The 24,287-nt window shown below is 42.0% G+C and overlaps 1 protein-coding gene and 1 long non-coding RNA gene across 26 annotated transcripts in view; one reads left to right on the top strand and one right to left on the bottom strand.

Annotated features, from left to right (window-relative positions):
* PDK1 (pyruvate dehydrogenase kinase 1) overlaps positions 1 to 11,814 on the bottom strand; it is a 115,811-nt gene extending 103,997 nt beyond the window's left edge. For 21 of the 24 annotated variants that reach the window (XR_008500953.2, XR_008500959.2, XR_008500949.1 and 18 more), the window contains exons 1-6: positions 11,438 to 11,633; positions 8,945 to 9,086; positions 5,530 to 5,601; positions 3,128 to 3,312; positions 2,747 to 2,842; positions 883 to 960 (exon numbers count right to left, since the gene is read on the bottom strand). Coding sequence is in view for 3 of the 24 variants with exons in the window: in XM_063648319.1 (XP_063504389.1) it covers positions 883 to 960; positions 2,747 to 2,842; positions 3,128 to 3,312; positions 5,530 to 5,601; positions 8,945 to 9,086; positions 11,438 to 11,633 (769 nt within the window). In the remaining 21 variants the exon portion in view is untranslated. Of the gene's footprint in view, positions 1 to 882; positions 961 to 2,746; positions 2,843 to 3,127; positions 3,313 to 5,529; positions 5,602 to 8,944; positions 9,087 to 11,437 lie in introns of all 24 variants that reach the window. The other 3 variants (XR_010122939.1, XM_054477047.2, XM_054477045.2) reach the window with 2 other exon arrangements.
* The window catches only part of LOC129031141 (uncharacterized), a 64,232-nt gene continuing 51,216 nt past the window's right edge, over positions 11,272 to 24,287 (top strand). The window contains exon 1 of one of the 2 annotated variants that reach the window (XR_010122940.1): positions 11,272 to 11,695. This is a non-coding gene — a long non-coding RNA (uncharacterized LOC129031141). Of the gene's footprint in view, positions 11,696 to 11,867; positions 12,240 to 24,287 lie in introns of those variants that run through there. The other variant, XR_008500960.2, reaches the window with a different exon arrangement.

Raw genomic sequence — 24,287 nt, 5'->3', positions numbered from 1 at the left:
TAATTCAACCAATAAATCAGACCTTCCTCTGAATAAACTCCCCTTGGGAACAAAAATGGGACATCTGGAAATTGCTCACAGCAGTTCAGGTTTGCAAACTATCACTTGTACATTGTGATTGTTATTTACCAAATGCTACGCTACCATCATGGCTCAAAAGAGTTAATATGGCTTTAGAAAACCACCAAGCAATGCTATTTTCAATTGCGTAACTTCACTGCTGTCTCACTCTAAGGTCCAGAATACAGCTTAGTAAAAGCCTATTTTGCTTTATTCTTCCCACCACACCTTCTTAAAGTGTCATCTTAGGAAATGTTTTTCTCTGTCAAACTACCATGCTTTCCGGAAAAAGAGACTCATCAATCCCCTTTCAAGGCATCTAAACCCTTTTTGTCCAAAAGGCACTAATCAGGGTAAAAAGAAAACCATCAGAGACAAACAGATTCTCAAATAGATGAGCATCTTTCTTTCCTCTTTTACAACCCCAGTCTTTCTATGTCCTCAACAACAGAAAATTATTTACAACTCAGGAAGCAGAAAAAGGGTAAGTCTTACATTATTGAAGTGCATGTAAAAGTCAAATGTAACTTTCTTGGCATCATTTTCTTTCTATGACTAAATAGAAAATAAAAAAAAGCAAAGAATCAAAGTTATCAATTAAAAATAAAGAAAATGAGGCACAAAAAGCCAATCTTTTCATAAAGAATCTGACTAAATTACATATATGTTTATAGATACATTTTTTACATGATTACTATGCTTTAGCCTTCATATCCAATGAAGTTGATGAAAAAGTCATCTTCCATTAAAACATTTAAATTCTTATCCCTTATCAAGTAATCAAAGCACTAACTATTGAGAAAAAGACAACATCAGGCTTACCATTTAGTTCTTCAAGTTCTAGTTCGGGCGAGTTAATATAATACAAATCACACAGACGCCTAGCATTTTCATAGCCATCTAGTGCGAATCAAAACAAAACAAAAAAGGATTTAATAAATATACTTCTCTTTCATGCATTAAGATGGCAATAGTATTGACAAATCAAAGTCTTAAACTCTCTACAGAAGAAAATATACTTCGATAGTTTGGTGAAAGTCTTTGCTTTTTTTTTTTTTTTGGTAGAGACATGGTCTCGCTGTATTGCTCAGGTTTGTCTCCAACTCCTGGGCTCAAGCCATCCTCCTGCCTTGCTGCTAGGATTACAGGCATGAACCACTGCCCCCAACCAGGGAAAGCCTTTCCTTTTTCTTTTTTCTGAGATGGAGTCTTGGTCAACCAGGCTGGAGTGCGGTGGCGCTATCTCGGCTCACTGCAGCCTCCACCTCCCTGGTTCAAGTGATTCTCCTGCCTCAGCCTCCCAAGTAGCTGGGACTACATAGGCGTGGTTCACCACGCCCAGCTAATTGTTGTATTTTCAGTACAGATGGGGTTTCACCATGTTGGCCAGGCTGGTCTCCAACTCCTGACCTCAGGTGATCCACCCACCTCAGCCTCCCAAAGTGCTGGGATTATAGGCATGAGCCACTGTGCCTGGCCCAGGGAAAGTCTAAGTGTGACATGACAAAGCTGAATAGCCATAAACAATGAATGACAAATATAACTACAAAAAAAATGCAAAAGTCTATATGCTAAAAAGACACCAACAACAATGTAAAAAAGAAAAATAGCAGGTTGGAGAAAGTATTTGCTATCTATGTAACAAAACTTAAGAGTTGGTTAGGAAACACTCTTATCTATTGTTTGAAACCTTTTTGGAGATACCAAAATTTTACATGCATTTAAATGTTTTTAATTCTAGGAATCTCACCCTCTAAAATACTAGCAAAAGTGAGCATGTATTTAAGGATGTTCACAGCAGTACTGCTGGTATTGGTGGTAACAGAAAAAAATTAAAACAACCTAAGTGTGCATCAACAGGAGAATGAATTAACACATACTGATACATTCCATAGAGCGATTCAAAACCTTGGAGTATATCCAGATGTACTGAACAGCAAGACGTCTGTAAACTTGTAGAAATAAACATAGAGCACCCCATTTTCTAAAAACAACAATGTGAGACCAACATCAATTGTGTATGTGTACAAGTGGTATAAATAGAAAAAAGTGTGAAATGATTCAAACCAAATTGTTATGAATTACTGCTCACAGTGTAAGGAATTAGAAACAGGGCAGTAGGGACTTCAATTCTTTTCTAAGTGAAAGACACCCTCAGCTGGGCTCGGTGGCTCACGCCTGTAATCCCAGCTCTTTGGGAGGCCGAGGCAGGCAGGCAGGCAGGCAGGCAGGAGTTCCAGACCAGCCTGGCCAACATGGTAAAACCCTGTCTGCACTAAAGATACAAAAATTAGCCAGGCGTAGTGTTGAGCATCTGTAATCCCAGCTACGGGGAGGCTGAGGCAAGACAATCGCTTGAACTCAGGAGGCGGAGGCTGCAGTGAGCTGAGGTCGCACCACTGCACTCCAGCCTGGGCAACAGAGTGAGACTCTGTCTCAAACAAAACAAAACAAAACAAAAAAGATATCCTCTATAGTATCACCAAACTTTGCCTAACAAATAACTCTATCAATAAAATAGTCATCCTATACATAATGCACAAATAATACTATAAGGTTATTTTCAAACCCATGCATTTGTGCCTACCATTTTATCTCATGATACAAATAGATGTTTTAATAGTAAGAAATAACAATAATTTTGATTTTTGTATCTTTTGTTGCAAGGAGAAATGTCAGTATTTACCTTTAATAACTTCAACTACATTGCAGTTTGGATTTATGCTTCCAATGTGTTTTCGATGAGATGGACTTCCTTTGCCTTTTCCACCAAACAATAAAGCTATCCAAAAAGGAAAAAACCAACAAAATAAGCTAAACCACCTAATGCTCTTTTCCAAATCTGAATACTGTTTAAATTGTACCAAACAGAACAAATATTTTCCTTTAGGATAAACATAGTATTTTACATTCAATAAAAACATCTTTCTTGATGGCAGTCTATTTACTTTTCTTAATTAGCCAAAAGGTAAAACTAAATTTTCTACCTAAAGGGAAGTTTCCTAAATAAATTTAAAATATGCCAACACATCTCATTTAGCTTCTTCTCTTGACTCAGGACACTTACAGTGCTGATTGAGTAACATTCTAATTGAAATGCGACTCATGTAGAATCGATCCAAAAAGTACTGAACATTCTGGCTGGTGACAGGATCCACCCCAAAGCTCTCCTTGTATTCAATCACACCCTGGGCCATTGTGGGAATGACATCATTGTGTCGGTTTCTGATCCGTATCACAGTATCTGTAAAGCTAAACAAACCCATCTGTCAAAACAGCCAAATATTTTGACAAGTAAACTTAATACAAAAATATGTTTAACCAACTATGCTAGACAAAAAATCCCTAATTTAGTAAACGGAAAATCAGTTCATGTTTTCCTAAACTTAATTAAATGTATTTCAGATCATAAAATATACCAAATCTATGAAAGTATATGGACCTCCAAAATAAAACTTTCAAGATTTAATTCTTTTCTTGGCTTCCTAAGAGTAAGGCTGCCACAAAACATAATCCAAAAAATGTTAATGGTTTTAGCTGTTATCAACTAAGGTCATCTGAGGACTGGCTAAGAGGATGGTATTCCAGAGACATTCTGCATAGGAGAAGACAAAGCACTCGCCTCTACAGAACACCTGCTCTGCTCTGCAAGGAATCAAGATGAATGAGTCAATAAAGCCTGCCTGTTTTGGAACTATTCCCTAGGGTTCAAAGAGAGAAGGAAACACTTAGGACAGAAAAACAGAAAAGAATTCTCATTTCACTCATCCTATGAGTTTATAAAATGGGAGAGGAAAAGTAAACAATTATATTAAAAGACAAATCTTCAAATCATCTAGCCTTCCCATCTCTGTCACTTAGAAGACATTGCATGGTTAAAGAACTAAATAAAAGAGAAAATAAGTCTTTTTTTTTTTTTTTGAGATGGAATTTTGCTCTTGTTGCCCAGGCTGGAGTGCAATGGTGCGATCTCGGCTCACTGCAACCTCCACCTCCTGAGTTCAAGCGATTCTACTGCCTCAGCCTTCCTGAGTAGCTGGGATTACAGGCATGCACCATCACGCCTGGCTAATTTTGTATTTTTAGTAGAGGCGGGGTTTCTCCATGTTGGTCAGGCTGGTCTCGAACTCCCGACCTCAGACGATCCACCCGCCTCGGCCTCCCAAAGTGCTGGGATTACAGGCGTGAGCCACCGTGCCTGGCCCAAGAAGTCTTAATTATGCAGTAACAAAACCAATTTTCTAACATAACCCATCTGAATTTACACTTCCAAATGAGTGCTTTCCTATTCAAAGTCATCATCCTGAGTACTATTAACTTATTCCAATGATGTTTCCACTGCTTAAAACATTTTTGGAATTCCTAGTTAGTAATGAGCTTCAAAACAAGACTGTTAAACCAAAATACAAACAACAAAACTCTTCGAAAACAACAAACAACTCATCATTGTAGTCACTCCTTTATTAATTTATTTTCTTTCTGCTTCAAAGAAACACAAATCTGTATTATTCTGCTTGACTACTTATTTTCCACAGCTCTGAATGACTGTTTTCAGAAGGCTCTATAACATAATGTTTACTTTTAAAGTAAGACTGCTTGGATTCTACCATTTGCTAACTATGTAACCTTAAGCTATTCAACCTCTTTGTGCGCAAACAGCATTATTTCAGTGAATTGTTTTAAGGATTAAAAAACATCACTCATGTAAAGTCTGCTCAATACCTAAGCAAGGAGTAAACTCTTGCTGAAGTTATTTTCAGATTAAAATCATGTTTAAAAAAATGAAGTGTTACTGTTCACTTTCAAGATAGTCCAAAAAATATGTGTAACTAACTGAGGACAAGAGATGGTCATTACATTCTCAGTACCCTTCACTGCAATAAGCAGGTAGCTGCATAAGGCAAATACTTTGGTTTACCAATTCTGGTATATGGGTTATTAACCTTGTCATATTACTTACATCATCTTACAGGCCATACAGCATAAACTAGAGACCTGCAACCATGTTCTTATAGGCCTTCTGTGTTTTAAAAAATGTTTTAATTAGTTGCCAATCTTTCAAAAGTGAGAGATTTTACATTACAAATCTAGACTTGTAGCTTTCCTTTAAAATCAGAAAACAATCAAATGATATGGGCAGTATTTTCATATGGCAAAGATCAGCTGGGGCTGAAGGTGGTTGTCCATTAGAAGGAGCATGCACCCTCCAGGTGAACAGTCCAACTGGCACTGAGGCCACACCTACATTTCCATTGATCATCACACCTGAACTTTGTCTTTTGTTAAAGAGGAACACGAAGTATTTCTTATGCCTAGTCAAATTTGCTGATTGTTATTTGTCCTGCCTGTATGGGCTGCTATAGTCACATATATCACATGCTCTAAAGTAGAAGAAACCTAAAAGTTAATCAATTTCCCCCAAGTGACCTAATAATAGGTTTAAGAATAGGGTCAAAATAGTGAACTTACTCATAAATAGCTTTAGCATCCTCAGCACTTTTGTCCTTAAAATCAAGAAGCTCCTGAAGACTCTGGATATACCTAAAATGCAGATCAATAGGATAAGTTCGTTCTTTTATATTCTGAAAGTTCAATATCATGAAAATTAGCTCAAAAGCTATTTTTAGCATTTTATAATTTTTAATTTAGAATACTGCTATAAATTATGGTTGAAGTAGAATTTTTACACCCATGCACATTCAAGCAAAGTGCTGGGAACAAATGGTAGAAGGTGCATATTTTCTCCTAAAAGCATAGGTCAAATTTAAGAATTTTAAGATTTTCTATTCTAAGTTCTACATTCTAAAACGGCTTTTAATTTTTTTTTAATTTACCACTGTACATTACAGTATATATACTGATTATGCTGAGATCTGTCACCAGTAACTATGTGATCTTGGGCAAATGACTTAATTTGTCTTAGTAAAAGGAGGACAGCCTCTCTTGCTCTGAGACTGTATGTTAAATATCTGTGCTTTAAAACCTTAATTTTACATATTTATGTCCAACTAACAAGTATTTATTGAAAGGCTATAATCTACTACGTGGTTCTTTTAAACTGAACAAAAAACACAAAAGTCATAAAAATGTAGACTTTAAATTTATCTAACAATTCAAAGTATCAAAGCATCTGTTAAGGAATGAGCAAAATAAAGGCCAAATTTTCTGATGGTCTTGCAGGCAAGTACAATGGCACTGCGGGGCCAGAGGTAAAAATAACTTGCTACCACTGAATTACTTTCTTTGACAGTGTAAGGGATCTGCTCCACTTGGCTGTAAGCACTTTACCTGCAACTGCCCTAACTTAGCAGGCATCTAGGAGCAATGAAAGTGCTTTAAAAACCTGTAATTCCATCTGTTGGTTTGGAAAGCTGTTTCTGACAAGCAATATGTCTTACTGCATTCCAAAGTTAAGGGATTCTGATAGCAGCTGCTGCTTTGCTTTAACCCTTAATTTCCTCTTAATTGGCAAGAACAACTACGCTCTCCATCCAAGAGATATTTGAGTACCTACAACAGGCACTGATCAGACTTCATGACTGATAAGCTTCATAAAGCAGCATATTCTACTTCTAATGAAGAATTTTTTAAAAACAGGAAAAATCTTCCATGGAATATTATATTTTCTCCTTTATATCCCATCATAACTACTAAACAAATGCTTCCCATTTAATCCACACTTATAACTAACTACTCCATACTCGGACTAGATAGCATCTGATTATCATATATATAGCAGTCATATTTTGCTTTTTTAAATTGAGATTAGATCAGCTTCTCCCATACACTATAATGACTACAAAAAGAAAATTTGAATCTCCATGAATCATAACTGGGAAATGCCCTGCAGCTAAACCTTTTCCGTTTAAGACTTAACTCTGGGCAACTCATTTGTTTGAAGCGTACAGTGTTTAAAAGAACAACACTTTTAAATCAGTAACATTAATGAAGGCTGCATATAGGTGTCTCCATGAGTGTATACCCTTAACATCTCTACTTATCTTTGGGAAGAGATCACACTTTTTCTACACAATTCCAAAAACTTCTAATTGTTTTAAAACAGAAAAATAAACGTTTTAACTTTTGTAATTTATAAAAAGATACCCTTCAATAAACACAATTTATTAAAAATAGATATACCCTTTCATATATTTCATCATTCTGACTACAGCATGGTATAGCAGAGATGGACAAATGGGGGTCTGAATCCCAACTCCACTATCAATGGTACTGCCTTATGCAAAAGATTTAACCTTTATGTGCCTCAGCATCCTCATCTGTACAGAGAGTTAACCTGCCAGGTGCGGTGGCTCACGTCTATAATCCCAACACTTTGTGAAGCCAAGGTGAGAGGACTGCTTGAGCCCAGGAGTTCACAACCTGCCTGGGCAAAAAAGTGAGACCCCATCTCTACAAAAAAATAAAAGAATTGGTCAGGTATGGTGGTGCGTGGCTGTGGTCCCAGCTGCTCAGGAGGCTAAGGCAGGAGGATCTCTTGAGCCCAGGAGGTCAAGACTGCAGTGAGCCATGATCACACTACTGCACTCTAGCCTGGGCGATGGAGACCCTGTCTCTAAAAAGAAAATAAATTAATTTAAAAAATAATAAACAGGCTGTGCACAATGGCTCATGTCCATAATCCCTGCACTTTGAGAGGCCCAGGTGGGCAAATCCCTTGACCTCCGGAGTTTGAGGCCAGCCTAGGCAACATGGAAAAACCCCATCTCTGCTAAAAAATACAAAAATTAGCTCGGCATGGCATGCGCTTGTGGTCCCAGCAACTCAGGAGGCTGAGGTGGGAGGATCACCTGAGCCAGGGAGGTGGAGGTTGCAGTGAGCTGACCTGTGATCCCCACTGCACTCCAACCTGGCTGACAGAGTAAGAACCTGTCTCAAAAAAATAAGTAAATAGGCCAGGAGCGGTGGCTCATGCCTGTAATCCCAGCACTTTGGGAAGCCAAGGTGGGAGGATCACCTGAGGTCAGGAGTTTGAGACCAGCCTGGCCAACATGGTGAAACCTCTGCTTCTACTAAAAATACAAAAATTAGCCAGGCATGGTGGCAGGTGCCTGTAATCCCAGCTACTCTGGAGGCTGAGGCAGGAGAATCGCTTGAACCCAGGAGGCAGAGGTTGCAGTGAGCCAAGATCATGCCATTGCACTCCAGCCTGGGCAACAGAGCAAGACTCCATTTCAAAAAAAAAAAAGTAAATAAAAATAATAACAATGAATAAAATGGAAAGAATCATACCCACTGTGCAAGGGTGTTGAAGGGATTAAAGGCAATATACATAAATACCTAGTCATCAACAAATTGTAGACATTTTTCTTACAACATCCTTGAAGATATACTAACATAAATCCTAAATTTAGCATCTGTATTTCAGTGCAGTTCTAACTGGTTTTCTCAAAATCAAGGAGTTGTGGAGTCCACAATTCAGGGCACAAGCCCAAATACATTGCCCCTCCCGCCCCCAGCCAAAAAAAGAATACTGCTACTACCTTGAGATTCTGGTCGGGCACGGTGGCTCATGCCTGTAATCCCAGCACTTTGGGAGGCCGAGGTGGGCAGATCACGAGGTCAGGAGACCGAGATCATCCTGGCCAACATGGTGAAACCGCGTCTCTACTAAAAATACAAAAATTAGCTGGGCGTGGTGGCACGTGCCTGTAATCCCAGTTACTCGGGAGGCTGAGGCAGGAGAATCGCTTGAACCCGGGAGGCGGAGCTTGCAGTGAGGCGAGATCGCGCCACTTCACTCCAGCCTGGGCGACAGAGCAAAACTCCATCTCAAACAAACAAAAAAAGATTCCACCGAAGAGTAAAAAACCTTGAATAAAGTTCACAACTCCATCAAACTGCAAACACAAGATGAGAATCTTACCAGCTTTGTACCAATTGAACGGATGGTGTCCTGAGAAGATTATCTGGAAGGAGACTTATTTCTTTCATTATATTTGCCAGTCTGACAGGCAACTCTTGCCGCAGAAACATAAATGAGGTCTTTTCACAAGCATTCACTGATCCTGAAACCAAACATGGGTAAAGCAGTAAGTAAAAGCCATAAGGAAACAGAAGGCAAGAGGCAGAGAGAAATAAGAGGAAGTTATCTGGCAAGGCCAGAGGGATAGAATCACCACGATGGGACAGGGAATAGGAGGCAAAGATATACCTGCCTGTGGGAGGCGAGGGATGAGATAACCCAGTCTCCAGAGTTATGACCTTCCAATTACTGACATTCCAATGGCTCTGTACAGCAATTACGATACTCTTGTCTCCCTAATTTGCATCCTTAAAGTGATCACCCATTTTAGAAGTTAGGTAACCTCAGCATGTCTGAGCAAGGCTTTATAAAATTAACAGCAGAACCTGGAAAAGTCTATCCTGTACACCCCGTTGCTATCATTTAGAAAATCTGTTTTCTAACTCTAGGTTTAAAAACAGTAAATGCCTAAGAAACAGAAACTTTAAGCCGGTCCGAATGCAGTGGTATTTACAACCAATTGATCACAACCGGTTACAGATTTCTTTGTTCCTTCTCCACTCCCACTGCTTCACTTGACTAGCCTTAAAAAAATAAATTAAAAACAGGGGGCCAGGCACAGTGGTTCACGCCTATAATCCCAGCACTTTGCGAGGCCGAGGCTTGAGGACTGTTTGAGCCCAGGGGTTCAAGACCAGCCTGGGCAACACAATGAGACCTCAAATTTATAGAAAATAAAAAATAGCCGGGTGTGGTGGTGCTTGCCTGTAGTTCCAGCCTTGGGAGGCTCAGGCTGAAATTTGAGGTTACAGTGAGCTATGATAGCACCACTGCACTCCAGCCTGGGTGACAGAGTAAAACCTTGTCTCGAAAGAGGAAAATTGTGATGTTTGCATAGGAAGACTCACTGATTCCATATAGAACCACTAATGCTAATTACCATAAGCAAAGAGTTAAGTGCAGTCCGGGCGTGGTGGCTCACACCTATCATCACTTTGGGAGGCCGAGGTGGGAGGATGGCTTGAGCCCAGGAGTTTGAGACCAGCCTGGGCAACATAGTGAGACCCCATTTCTATTAAAAAAAAAAAATATATATATACACACACACACACACACACACACACACACACGGGAAAAAAGAGTAAGCGCAGAGGAAAGCTTTCAAGCAACAGAAAGCAAAATTCACCACTGCCTGTTGGCACCATCTTCAAGTAGGTCCTATTCAATTGTCTGGTTACTGGAAAGTCTCCTGACCCCTCTACACTCCCATATCAGGATCCCATATCACTCCCTAAGCAGAATCGTTGTAGAATGTCCTTTGGCAAACAGCTCCATTTAAAATTAATCTAAAAGGTCTTATTATTCCAGTAATGCATTTTAAACTTACTATTCTTGCTGCTTTAGCAGAGAAAACGTTAGCAAAAACTAGATTGTCAACAGTAGAAATTAAGGCATTAAAGGAAAACAGCTTGTAAAAGTTTTATGGCATACTTATGAATACCACCAAATTCGCCCCTTCCTCGAACTAGGGTCATTTTAAAGTAAAAACAAAAACCTAAGGCTTTGAGCCAAAAATTATGCCACTATAAACCACAGTTTTAAGACAAAGTTGCCAACCATGCAGGTGTCGTTCAATGCAGAAGTCACAATGCAGAAGATAACCTTTGTACTCAAATTTTATGAATTCATTAAGGTTTTCCCTTTTCCCCTCATTGCCTTCACACGGGAAGTGGGATGTAAAAGTTAAAATGCCTAACTATGCAATTCCTTCTGCAATTTGTTGAACAGCTTCTAGAGAAAACCAAGATAATGCGGTAAACTTCACAGCATCTTGTCCTCATGCACTCAACACGTGCTCAAGACTTACTTGCTGATGATGAAATGTGCTGTTGGTGCAAACAGTTTTAAGCCACTGGCAAGGAAAACATTCTAAGAAACCCTGGGCCAGTTATAATCTGCCTTCCCTATTATCACGCCAATTCTATGCAATCATCATATGCAAAACTGGGCATTCATCATCACTGCACGGAACCCAAACGCGATTCTCTGGGGTGCCCACGCTCGGCCTCCCACCCTGGTCCGACTCCTCGGAAGGGGCCCGGCCGAGCGCGCACCTGCACACGTGCGCCGGAAGGCGGAAGATCATTCCGCGGCCCAGCTGGTTTGTTTTCAACAATACGGTCAAAGCCACACGCCCACCATTATTTACGCCGCCAGCCAGCGCCGGCACTTCGGCGGGAGGAAGGAAGCACCTAAGGCGCTGGGGGCGGAAACGCTGAGGTGGAGGGGTGCGCCTCAGGCGAGAGCTGGCCGGCGCCGACTGGGCCTGGGGCAGCGGCCGCAGCTCCCCGCCCGGGACCGCGCACAAAGGCCTGAGGTCCGGGCCGCACTCACCGAAGTCCAGGAACTGCCTCATGGAGAGCGGGGACGGCGAGAAGCGCGCGTAGAAGTCCACCTGGCCCGGAACGCCGCGCTCGGACGCCGGGCTGGAGTCCGAGTCCGAGCTGAAGCTGCGGCTGGGGCCGGCGGCGCGCAGCCCCGGGCCCGGGCCGGCCAAGGCGGCTCCGCGAAGCAGCCGCGCCAGCCTCATGCCGAGTCCCGCTAGAGAAGCCACAGCCCGGGCTCCAGGTTTCCCCGCTCCTCTGCCGAGTGGTACGTGAGGGACGTGGCGGGCAGCAGGGGCGGGGATCGGCTGTCACCGGCGCGGCCCCCACCCCTCTCGCCGGAGCCCGGCCCCCTCCGCTGGGCGGGACGGGGAGCGGGAAGGAGGCGGGGAGAGAAAAGGGGCGGGCGCTCTCGGGGCCCGCCCCCTCGCCGGAGTCCCGCCCAGCCTCGCGGGGAAGGAAATGCGGAGCGCGCGCCAGGCCGCAGCCGGCGCCCAGATCCCGCCCCAGCCGGCGAGATGTGGGTTGCGCGTGTCGGCCCTCCCCGTACACGTCTGGTGACGGGACTGGGGACACTAAGAGGCGAGGCGGTGTGGAGCGTCCCCTTCCCGCACCCTTTTGAAACAAATCCCACCTTCCTGCTTCCTCTGCCCTCCCAGTCTCAGCCAAAAGGCTCAAGGACAGGGCGGCGTTGCGCTTGCACACACCGCGGTGTCGTGCTGCGAGCGCGTTCCAGAAACGCTCCTCTGTGACGCAAGCCACACATTGTCCAGGGTCAGAGAGCTTCAGGAGTCCCCGCTTGCCAAACAGTGGTACGTAAATACGAATGCTGAACACTGGGACGTGTGGCCCTAAATAGTATCACCGCGACGGCGGCCCCAGGAGAAGAGATGTACTGACTGTGCCTTTGAGTGAGCTGTTTAACCTCTCTGAGCCTCCGTCTCTTTACCTGAAAAAGGAGCATAATATCTGTCTCAGTTGCTGTGATATGGGTAGTAGAGCTATCTGTGTTAGCACAATGCCGGGGACACCAGATAATAAATGGGATTTATTTTTACCATTATTGCTTTTTAAAATTATTTCCTTATTAAGATTTTATCAGAACCACTGACCTGTGTTTTCCCTGAAGCACATTTTACCAAAAGTTTGAGAGAAAACGGTTTTTGGCGGTTTTATAACTTTATTTGATGTATTCGAGTATCAGCAGTTCTTCTCCCACACTGTTGGTTTTAGAAAGTGTAACGGGTACATAGTTTTGTGACCCCCGAAAGTTTGAGACAAGTCTCAGTTAATGTATAAAGTTTATCTTGACAAGATTGAGGACGCGTGCCCGTGACACAGCCTCAGGAAGTCCTGACCACACGTGCCCAAGGTGGTGGGTGCACAGCTTGGTTTTATACAGGGAGACAGGAGACATCAATCTGTATGTAAGAAGTACATTGGTTCCTGCCAGAAAGGTGGGACAACTTGAAGTAGGGAGGAAGGCTTCCAGGTTCTAAGTAGGTGAGAGACAAATGGTTGCAGTCTTTGGAGTTTCTGATAAGCCTTTCCCAAGGAGGCAATCAGATATGCATCTGTCTCAGCAGAGGGATGACTTTGAATAGAATGGGAGGCAGGTTTGCCTTGAGCAGTTCCCAGCTTGAATTTTCGCTTTAGCTCAGTGATTTTGGGGCTCATATTTTCCTTTCACATTTCAGTGAATCTTCATTCGCATTATGTTTTTTGGACAACCACACGTGGATACCCTATGGGACATTATTCTTTTGGCCCAGACAGCTTTGTCAAACCTGGTATCAGTATGCGCATCTGGAGTTCCCATCTCTTTCTTGGCAAATTTCCAGATATCTTTGCTGAGTACCTGAGGGGCACACTTCTTGAAGTCCATTTCAATGGGGTGTGCTTGGGAATGTTGATGGTGTCACCACCTCATTGATGGCTGAATGGCCCCCTTCTTCTTCCCACCCTTCTGCGGGACCTAAGTTGGAAAGAAAACAATTTTAAGTTGAATATTACACATTGTTAAAATAGTCCCTCAAACATTTCCACAGCTCTACTCCAGCATCTCAGGTTGCCTCCTCCTTTCTAATCTCCTTCCTTCTATATTATTCCCTGAGCTCCAAAGTCTTGTCACTTTATCATGCACAGCATTATTCAGCTCCCTCAATCCCTGTTTGCAGTTTTGCTGCTTTCTGCCTGAGCATGTCAAGATGCTCAGCTGAACATTAATTTGCATGAAAGTACAAAGGCCCAGCAGAAACCTTGAGACTATTTTGGCAAGATTTTTTTCCCTCAGGAAGGAATCAACTGTTGTATAAAGTGCTTTTTCCTTTCTCCAAAGTATATTCACCATGCTTCAACCAATATACAGAGAATGTGCATATAAAAGCACATATTAAATGGTGTCAACTTTTGCTTCTTAGTCAAAGACTTAGACTCCAGAAACTGGAAAGAACCTTTGAGGACTTTAGTAAAGAGCTGTATTACTTCTCTGTTGTTATGCTCTGAATGTGTCCCCTAAAATTTTCTATGTTGAAGCTTAATTATCAATGTGATAGTATTAAGAGGTGGAGCCTTTAGTAGAGAATTAAGTCATGAGGGCAGAGCCTTATAGAAGGGCCTGAGGGGGTGAGTCTGTTCCTACCATCTCTTCTACCATGTGAGTGAAACTGCCTTTGAAAAATTATAACAGTGAGAAAATTTTGACAGTGAAAGAGATCTGACCTAACTAACTCCATCTTGCTTCTCACTTCCAAGCTGCCCTTGTTTATTCCTGGGCATAGGCCAAACTAACTTTGGGAGGAATTTAGATTATATATTAACTTTGAAACAAAGATGATAACAGCTCCTCCATGAAACAAATCCCCAGCTTTCCTGGGGACCAGACCACCTTTGTTAAACTAACAGATTAGGCAGGGCACAATGGCTCACGCCTGTAATCCGAGCACTTTGGGAGGCCAAAGTGGGAGGATTGCGTAAGTCCAGGAGTTCGAGACCAGCCTGGGAAACATAGACCTTGTCTCTACAAAAAATGAACAAAATTAGCTGGGCATGGTGGCACGTGCCTGTAGTGCTTCATGGGAGGCATTACTTGAGCTCAGGAGGTGTAGTTTGCAGTGAGCCAAGATCCTGCCACTGCATTTCTGCCTGTGTGACAGAGCGAGACCTTGTCTCAAAAAATAAGTAAACTAACGAATTAACTAGAAGATTAGAAATTATAGCTCAGGAGTCATGCAGCCAGAGTCCACAAGATCACCAACCTCCACAATAGCTCCTATAGATAACATTGCTATTATAAAACCTAACATTGGTGTTTGAGTTATTTTTCAAATCCTGAATTCCAATGGACCAGCTAGAACCACACAGATAAGTAAAATGACTCATCTGGTCTTGTGGCCCCCACCCAGAAACTGACTCAGCATAAGATGACAGCTTCGACTCCCTATAATTTTATTCCTGACCCAACCAATCAGCATTCCCCATTCTCTAGCCTGCTGTCTGCCCAACTATCTTTAAAAAAACCCTAGCCTCTGAATTTTCAGGAGGTTGATTTGAGTAGTAATGAAACTCTTCTTCTGTTTAGCCAGCGCCACATGCACTAAACTCTTTGTCTTGATAAATTGGCTCTATCTGGGCAGCAGGCAAGAAAAACCTATTGGATGGTTACATGAGGACACAGCAAGAAAGCCCTTATGAGACACTGAATTCTGGCGTCTTGATCTTGAACTTCACAGCCTCTAGAACTGTAAGAAAACTAATTTCTGTCATTTATAAATTACCCAGACTGTATTTTGTTACAGCACCACTAACAGACTAAGACACACATGTAGATATAAAGTATAATCATACTGTAAGCTTCTATAAAAAAATTTTTACATAGCAGACATGAGCCAGCACCTGTAAATTCACCGAGAATTTGTGATCCATGTTGGACTGATGTGACTGAAAGGAATGGAAAAAGCAATAGAAAACAAGCTAGACTGTGTCACCTTGTCCCCAGTACCCCCTGGCTTCATGAGGTTCAGAAGACAGAAGGAAAGAAGAGTCATGATATTTTTTCCCCCTGATTCTTTTCTTCCAAGCTATAATTTGTGTTCCTCTAAGTGTGGCCACAGCTTCCTACCCTTGTCCAGTATCCCTAGAGATAGTACTAATTTTTCTTTGTTGCTGATTGGGTGCTCACCAGCCCTGGAGGTTTAATTCTGCCCACACTTCTGTAAATAGTGCCTTCATTAATTAATTAATCAATTTCCCTTTTGAGTGTGCTATCATTTCCTGCCCTAGAACCCTTTTTGATATGCTGGAAAGATAATTTTCAAAAAAGGTAAAATAATAACTCTCACGCAGCTATAAAATGAACATGTGTCAAAAATTTTATTTAATACATTAATTAAATGGGGGAACCAGTAAAGATATTACAGCCAGTTCAAAGGAGAAGTGAAAAAACAGGAATTCAGAAAAATTTGCAAAGGCTGTAAAACTGGCTCTTTCCTTGGGAATCAGGGAGGGTTGCTCTTCTACCTGACAGAATTTATTTGCACATGTATAGGTAAGAATTATGTGCGTTACCATTTATCTGCAATTTACAGAGTTGTAAAATAGCTCAAAGACAGTGAATCGGAATCAGATACCCTGAAAAGTTGTGCTCTAAACGATACGCAATATTCCACTGAAGCATAATTTTTCTCTATATACATTTGCCTTCTTTCTTTAAAGCGTACTTTGATTCAGGTAATTACTTGTGTAGTGATATGAGGGCATCCTATTCACCAGGATTTATTTAGCAAAAACATAGTTTTTATCTGGAGTAAGTGCTTTGAAATGCTGCTGGAGTGGAAGGAGAGATCTCTAGGGAACGCTCAGAACAGCTTTACAGGAAGCTAGGAGAGGAATTCACTTTGTAGAGCGAAGGGGAAGGGGAGGAGGCAGAAGATTGCAAAGACTGTTCACAATGTGAGCACTTCTTATAACCCAAACCTTCAGTAAAGTTTGCAAAAAAAGAGATTATTGGATACTGAATCTTTTATGTGTTGTGCTTTTGTGAAAATTGGAGGAAAGGATGAATTTTTTATGAGAGTTTGTGGCAATGGAGATAGACTTTGCACAAAAAGAGTCCGAGTGGTGGTGGGGTGGGGGGACTATAAATGAGACTATGAGCCTCAAGAATTTACAGACATGGACAGGGAGAACTCTAGACTTTCACAAACTGAGACTGGTAATGTTAAAAGATAAATTTGGGCACATTAAAAGTTTTAAAAATTTATTTGAACTGTTGATTTAAAAAAAAGGCTCAAACTCTGTAAAATATTTTAAGAGATTTATTCCGAGCCAAATGTGAGTGACCAAGGCCTGAGGCACAGTCTCAAGAGGTCTTGAGTACATGTGCCCAAAGTGGTTGGGTTATAGCTTGATTGTATACATTTTTAGGGGAACAGAAGTTGCAAGCAGACATCACTCAGTACATGTAAAGCATACACTGCTTTGGTCTGAAAAGGCAGGACAACTTTAAGACATAATATAGGGGGGTTGGGAAACTTGTGGCAGGAGGGGGCTTCCAGGTTATAGGGAGAGTCAAAGATTTTCTGACTGGCAGTTGGTTGAAAGAGTTAAGTTACTATCTCAAGACTTAGGATCAATTGAAAGGAGTATCTGGGTTAAGACAAGGGGTTGTGGAGACCAAGGTTCTTATTACACAGATAAAGGCTTCAGAGAGAACAAATAGTAAATGTCTCTTATCAGACCTAAAAAGGTGTCAGACTTTAAAAGGAAAAACCTGGAAAGGGAAAGGGATCCTCTACAGAATATAAATTTTCCCCGGAAGAAATAGCTTTGCAGGGCCAGTTCAAAATATGTCAAAAAAATATGTTTTGGAGTAAAACACTTCAATTTATTTCAGGACCTTCTATCTGTCATGTGATGCTACTGAGGAGTAAATTCTGATTTTTTTATCTTGCCCAAATTCCTATCTAAGAATTCTGGGGAGTCATGCCCTACAAACCATAAATTCTCATCAGATGGGTTTTATTTAACCCTATATATCGAGACTTACTTTTCACCCTGACTCTGGAATAACATTACGTGACAAGGAAGTAAAGCAAAATATTTTACCCCAAAACATGTTTCTTTGCCATATCTTGAAATGGCCCTGCAAATCTGTCTTTTGTGGGGGAAAATTTGCATCAGTAAAGAATCTCTATTAACATAGCTAGATCTTTTATTTCCAGGCCCTCCCAATCCTAAGAAGATTAACTTAAAGTCTAGCACCTTTTAAAGATCTGAATAGGAAACATTTGTTATCTGTTGTCTCTGAGGGCAGCCACAATAAAACTTCAAAAGAACCTTGGTCTCCACAGTCCTTTATCTTAACCTGAACATTTCCTTTCCGTGATCTCAGGTCTTTAGATAAACTCAACCAATTGTAAATCAGAAAATGTTTAAATTTACCTATAGCCTGGAAGCCCCAACTTTGAATTGTCCTACCTTTCAGGACTAAACCAATGTATTTCTTAAATGTATTTGATTGATGTCTCACGCCTCCCTAAAACATATAAAACCAAGCTGTGCCCCAATCACCTTGGGCACATGTTCTCAGGACCTCCTGAGAGCTGTGTCACGGGGCCATGGTCACTAATATTTGGCTCAGAATAAATCTCTTCAAATATTTTACAGAGTTGGGGAGTCCTCGGCCTCCCAAAGTTCTGGGATTACAGATGTGAGCCACTGCGCCCAACCTTGTAAATGTTTCTTATCAGACTTTAAAAAGGTGCCAGAGTTAGTTAATTCCCTTCTGAATCAGGGAAAGTACTTGGAAAGGGAAGAAGATTCTCTATAGAATGTAGATTTTCACCACAAGAGACAGCTTTGCAGGACTATTTCAAAATATGTCAAGAAGTATATTTTGAGATAAAATCTTTAGTTTCTTGCAGAGCCTGCTCCTTGTCATGTTGGTATCTTAGGCTACAAACAGTCTGTTTTGTCAGATGTAAAGTCTCTATGTTAATGTTAATGCTGGTCAGCTGTACCTGAATTCCAGAAGAGGGGAGAGAATAATGAGACATGTCTGACCCCACCTTCCCATCATTGCCTGAACTAGTTTCTCAGGTTAACTTTGGAATGCTCTTGGCCAAAAGGAGGGGTCCATTCAGTTGGTTGGAGGGTTTAGAATATATATATCTTTTGAGACAAGAGTCTCACTCTGTTGCCCAGGCTGGAGTGTAGTGGCATGATCTCAGCTCACTGCAACCTCTGCCTCCTGGGTTGAAGTGATTCTCCAACCTCAGCCTCCCAAGTAGCTGTGATTACAGGTATGTGCCACCACACCCGGTTAATTTTTGTAATTTTAGTAGAGATGGGGTTTCACCCTGTTGGTCAGGCTGGTCTTGAACTACCAACCTCAAATGATTCCCCCACCTCGCCTCCCAAAGTGGTGGGATTACAGGCCTGAGCCACTGCCCCAGCCAAATTTTATTTTTGGTTTACAAGGGAGAAGCTCATTGGGTAAACCAACTAAGGAGGGGCAGAATAACCAAATACTTATTTTGTTTTGTTAATCCTTTCAGAGATGCAATGGTTTTCACTCGTGTCCGCGTCCGTGTGAAGAGACCACCAAACAGGCTTTGTGAGCAATAAAGCTTTTAATCACCTGGGTGCAGGCGGGCTGAGTCTGAAAAGAGAGTCATCAAAGGGAGATGGGGTGGGGCCATTTTATAAGATTTGGGTAGGTAAAGTAAAATTATAGTCAAAGGGGGATTGTTCTCTGATGGGCAGGAGTGGGGGTCACAAGGTACTCAGTGGGAGCTTTTGAGCCAGGATGAGCCAGGAGAAGGAATTTCACAAGACAGTGTCATCAGTTAAGGCAGGAACATGCCATTTTCACTTCTTTTGTGGTGGAATGTCATCAGTTAAGGCAGGAACCAGCCATCTGGATGTGTACTTGCAGGTCACAGGGGATATGATGACTTAGCTTGGGCTCAGAGGCCTGACATTTGTGTTGACAGATTTTTACTTTGTATTTGCCAGGCCTCTTTCAGACTCAAGCACAAAAAACTCAGTTCAAACGTCTTTAAATAACTGGAGGCTATTTTGTCTGATGATGACGCAGGATTTTTCTCGGTCACTTTGCTAGCTGGGGACCTCTGGCTGGTGATGCCCCCACCCAGGCTTTGGTGGGGCACACTACCTGCCCGTAGGAGGTGGCCTGCCCCTCAACCCACCCAGGCTGGGCCCCAGCCCCCCTGTGTTATAGCTCGTACCCACATACAGCGGTCCCCGAGTTCTTGTCCTGTGTCCAAGAAGAATGCACGTACTCTGACAATTGAAGGGTGAGGAGGGCAGAAAAGAGTTGTATTGAGCAAGAGAACAGCTCTCAATGGAGGCAGGACATGGGGGTGGTTCCCCACCTGAAATTGGGTGGTTTCTTTCCCAGTGTGGCTGAGTCCAGGGCTTTTATGGGCTCAGAATAGGGGAGTACGTGCTGATTGGTTTGTGAATATGCAAAAAAGGTTAACACAAAGACATGAATCAAAGGTGGGCATGACTGTAAAAAACCCATTAGGGAAGGGGGAGGTATATGTAAAGTAGGTGAAGGGTAGGAGTAAATCAGAGGAAAGCATGCCAAACTGGAAGACAGGTTCTTAATCTGGTTCATGGATTTGACTTGTAACTCGGTTCTCAGGCTTTAAATTGTCTTTGGCTTGGAGGTGGGGTTTCACCAGCTACGTGTCCTGAAGGGGTGGGTTGCTCCTCCATACCTGTGGGTGTTTCTCGTTAGGTGGAACGAGAGACTTGGAAAAGAAAAAGACACAAAGTATAGAGAAATAAATAAGGGGACCCAGGGGACCAGCGTTCAGCATACGGAGGATCCTGCCAGCCTCTGAGTTCCCTTAGTATTTATTGATCATTCTTGGGTGTTTCTCGGAGAGGGGGATGTGGCAGGGTCATAGGATAATAGTGGAGAGAAGGTCAGCAGATAAACACGCGAACAAAGGTCTCTGCATCATAGACAAGGTAAAGAATTAAGTGCTGTGCTTTAGATACGCATACACATAAACATCTCAGTGCCTTACAGAGCAGTATTGTTGCCCCCATGTCCCACCTCCAGCCCTAAGGCGTTTTCCCCTATCTCAGTAGATGGAACATACAATCAGGTTTTATACTGAGACATTCCATTGCCCAGGGACGGGCGGGAGACAGATGCCTTCCTCTTGTCTCAACTGCAAGAGGCATGCCTTCCTCTTATACTAATCCTCCACAGCACAGACCCTTTACAGGTGTTGGGCTGGGGGACGGTCAGGTCTTTCCCTTCCCACGAGGCCATATTTCAGACTATCACATGGGGAGAAACCTTGGACAATACCTGGCTTTCCTAGGCAGAGGTCCCTGCGGCCTTCCGCAGTGTTTGTGTCCCTGGGTACTTGAGATTAGGGAGTGGTGATGACTCTTAACAAGCATGCTGCCTTCAAGCATCTGTTTAACAAAGCACATCTTGCACAGCCCTTAATCCATTTAACCCTGAGTTGACACAGCATATGTTTCAGAGAGCACGGGGTTGGGGGTAAGGTTATAGATTAACAGAAGAAAATGGAGTCTCCTATGTCTACTTCTTTCTACACAGACACGGTAACAATCCGATCTCTCTTTCTTTTCCCCACATGTCCCTGTCTGCCTAGGCGTTTTTCTGCCTCCTGCTGCTATCCATTCTCCTCTCTGAGGAGGTACATCTAACTGCCATTAGAATAGAAATGAAGACTGATCTTAACTGCTTCCTGCTGACAGGGGGCGCTGTTTTGGGAAGACGGCAGTCAGATCTCCCTCAGAGGCCTATTTAAGGGTTTCTGGTAAAAGGGAGCTATTGTCCGAAGCTGCGGTTGCATTACAGTTTGGAGTTTGATAGCCTGAAGGCAAGAAGAAACATATTGGAAGACATGTATCAGGCCAGGCACGGTGGCTCATGCCTGTAATCCAAGCACTTTGGGAGCCCGAGATGGGCGGATCATAAGGTCAGGCATTTGAGACCAGCCTGGCCATCATGGTGAAACCCTGTCTTGGCCGGGCGCGATGGCTCACACCTGTAATCCCAGCACTTTGGGAGGCAGAGGCGGGCAGATCACGAGGTCAGGAGATCGAGACCATCCTGGCTGACATGGTGAAACCCCGTCTCTACTAAAAATACAAAAATTCAGCCAGGCGTGGTTGTGGGTGCCTGTAGTCCCAGCTACTTGGGAGGCTGAGGTAGGAGAATGGCGTGAACCTGGGAGGTAGAGCTTGCAGTGAGCCGAGATCGCGCCACTGCACTCCAGCCTGGGCGACAGAGCAAGACTCTGTCTCAAAAAAAAAAAAAAAACCATCTACTAAAAATACAAAAAATTAGCTGGGCGTGGTGGCATGTTCCTGTAATCCCAGCTACTTAGGAGGCTGAGGCAGGAGAATTGCTTGAACCCAGGAGGTGGAGGTTGCAGTGAGCTGAAATTGCGCCATCGCATTCTAGCCTGGGTGACAGAGCAAGCAAGACTCCATCTTGAAAAAAGAAAAAAAGAGGACATGTATCAAAACAAAACAAAAGAGGGGGGATAAGGGCAGCTCCAAAATCCTGAGGCTGCTGACACACCCAGATAACTGGGGGCTATGGTTATGCTTGCTAAGATTTGGGTGCCTGGGCTTAGCTTTGGTTAGCTCCTTTGGTCTTATTTTCCTAAAAATGAAACTGCTGGTTTATAGACACCCTATTTACTCCTGTCACCTGTCAGGATTTGCAGAATGATTGCCCAGAACTTAAAAATTGATCCAGATTTTTACATTACCCATCCCTTTTGTCTCTTCTGAACTGCAGCCAGAGATCACTGGTTAGTTCACAGGATTAAGCAGGGTTAATCTAAAATGCAGACAAAAACTTAGAAACTACTAATAATGAGACTAGAATATAATGACAAGTGTATGATAAGTTTTGAAACATAATTGCTCTCTCTCCAGTCCTCATTTTTGTTAAAACAAGTCATGATAGGACTGAATTGTTTGCAAAACTGAGTTTAGTCTCATACTTGGCCTGATTATTTGCATAAAGTGCAGCAAGAATAATTATTTTCACATAGGCCTTCAAAAATTGGCTCTGATGAAACCCTGTTCTCTAAGGAATCTCACTTGAGACTTTTTAAAGCCCAGCCCAGCCATGGGTTTGTACTCTTAAATACCTATGAATTGGGTACATTTGTCTCTTCTTGAAGGCCCGAGATGACTTGGGGCTCCTAGCCCTGTTAGAAAGTGACATTTCTAACTCACCAAACCTGTATGGAGATTGTGTAGACAAGGCATGAGGCAAATTTTCCTAAGGGAAAACTTGCAAGTTTTATTGCCTCTACAAGTCAAGCTTGATTCCCTAAAGGGAAGCACACTCTTATAGTAAAAGCCTTGGTAAAAGAACCAGTTTCACCAATTGCATCTTGTTGCAAAAGAAAATGGATTCTTATTGTGCTTATGCAGAACATTATATTGCTATAAGTTAAGAATATTGGCATCTAGCTTCCAAATTTTGGAGAAACCAGGCAGAGAGAAACAAATATGCTCCAAATTTTGTTCACAGGAGTATACCTTACTCAATTGTTAAAAGTTGTAAATAGCTGAAAATGAAAGTTTTCCTGGCTTTGAGAAACAAAAGGATCAGCAACATTTTAAGCAAAAAATTAAAATGGATTACTTCAGTTTTCTATTAGTTCTGTCCATTCTGTTAACTCTTATTCTGCAATTCAGCTCTTCATGAATCCTATATTGTTTTCCTCTATTCCAATGTCACAATCTCCCAAGTTATCAGAAACCTTTATTTAAGAGCACCTGTCAAAGTCCTATACCTGATTATAAACCATCTTTTGAAAAGGATCAAAACAAGACAACAGTTGTCTCTGAATAACAAATGTCCAGGGTAGTTACAGTCAAAAACAGGATTAACAAAGAAATTTGGTTATTATTGTGGTTTACAATAACTTAACATAGTAACTCTAATTATGATTGGTAGCATATACTCAGACATTAGAATTTTAGAAATCCAGTACAATTTTGGAATGTATTTTAATATGATATACTAAAATATAGCCTGAAGAAGTTAAACATAATTTTTATTTTGACAATGCCTTGTAACTAAACATGTCAGATAGTCCTGTTTATTTCTCTTTTGGATGCTTCAGGGGCCCTGTGTAGCAGCCAAAAGTTAGCAGTCAGGAAAGACAATTTTGAAGTTGAAGTTTGATTTTGGGAAGCCTATCAAATATGTTAAAGATTTAGAACACTTGATATTATGAAATATAATTCCAGGTTATCATAAATCATTTATTTACCTAAAATGATGGCTCAAAATTTTTTTAATGTTATGTATCTTTATTACTTTAATCATATGATCCATTATTTTTTATTATTATTATACGTTAAGTTCTGGGGTACATATGCACAACGTGCATGTTTGTTACATATGTGTACATGTCCCGTGTTGGTTTGCTGCACCCATCAATTCATCATTTGCATTAGGTATTTCTCCTAATGCTATCCCTCCCCGAGCCCTCCACCCCTCAACAGGCCTCAGTGTGTGATGTTCCCCTCCCTGTGTCCATGTATTCTCATTGTTCAGATCCCACTTATGAGTGAGAACATGCGGTGTTTGGTTTTCTCTTCTTGTGTTACTTTGCTCAGAATGATGATTTCCAGTTTCATCCATGTCCCTGCAAAGGACATGAACTCATCCTTTATTATGGCTGCATAGTATTCCATGATGTATATGTGCCACATTTTCTTTACCCAGTCTATAATTGATGGGCATTTGGGTTGGTTCCAAGTCCTTGCCATTGTGAATAGTGCTGGGCCCAAGCTGAGTTGCTGTCAGT

Source organism: Pongo pygmaeus, chromosome 11 (genome assembly GCF_028885625.2).
Source record: "Pongo pygmaeus isolate AG05252 chromosome 11, NHGRI_mPonPyg2-v2.0_pri, whole genome shotgun sequence".
Lineage (NCBI taxonomy): Eukaryota > Metazoa > Chordata > Mammalia > Primates > Hominidae > Pongo > Pongo pygmaeus.
This window is presented reverse-complemented; position numbering and strand designations above follow the sequence as displayed.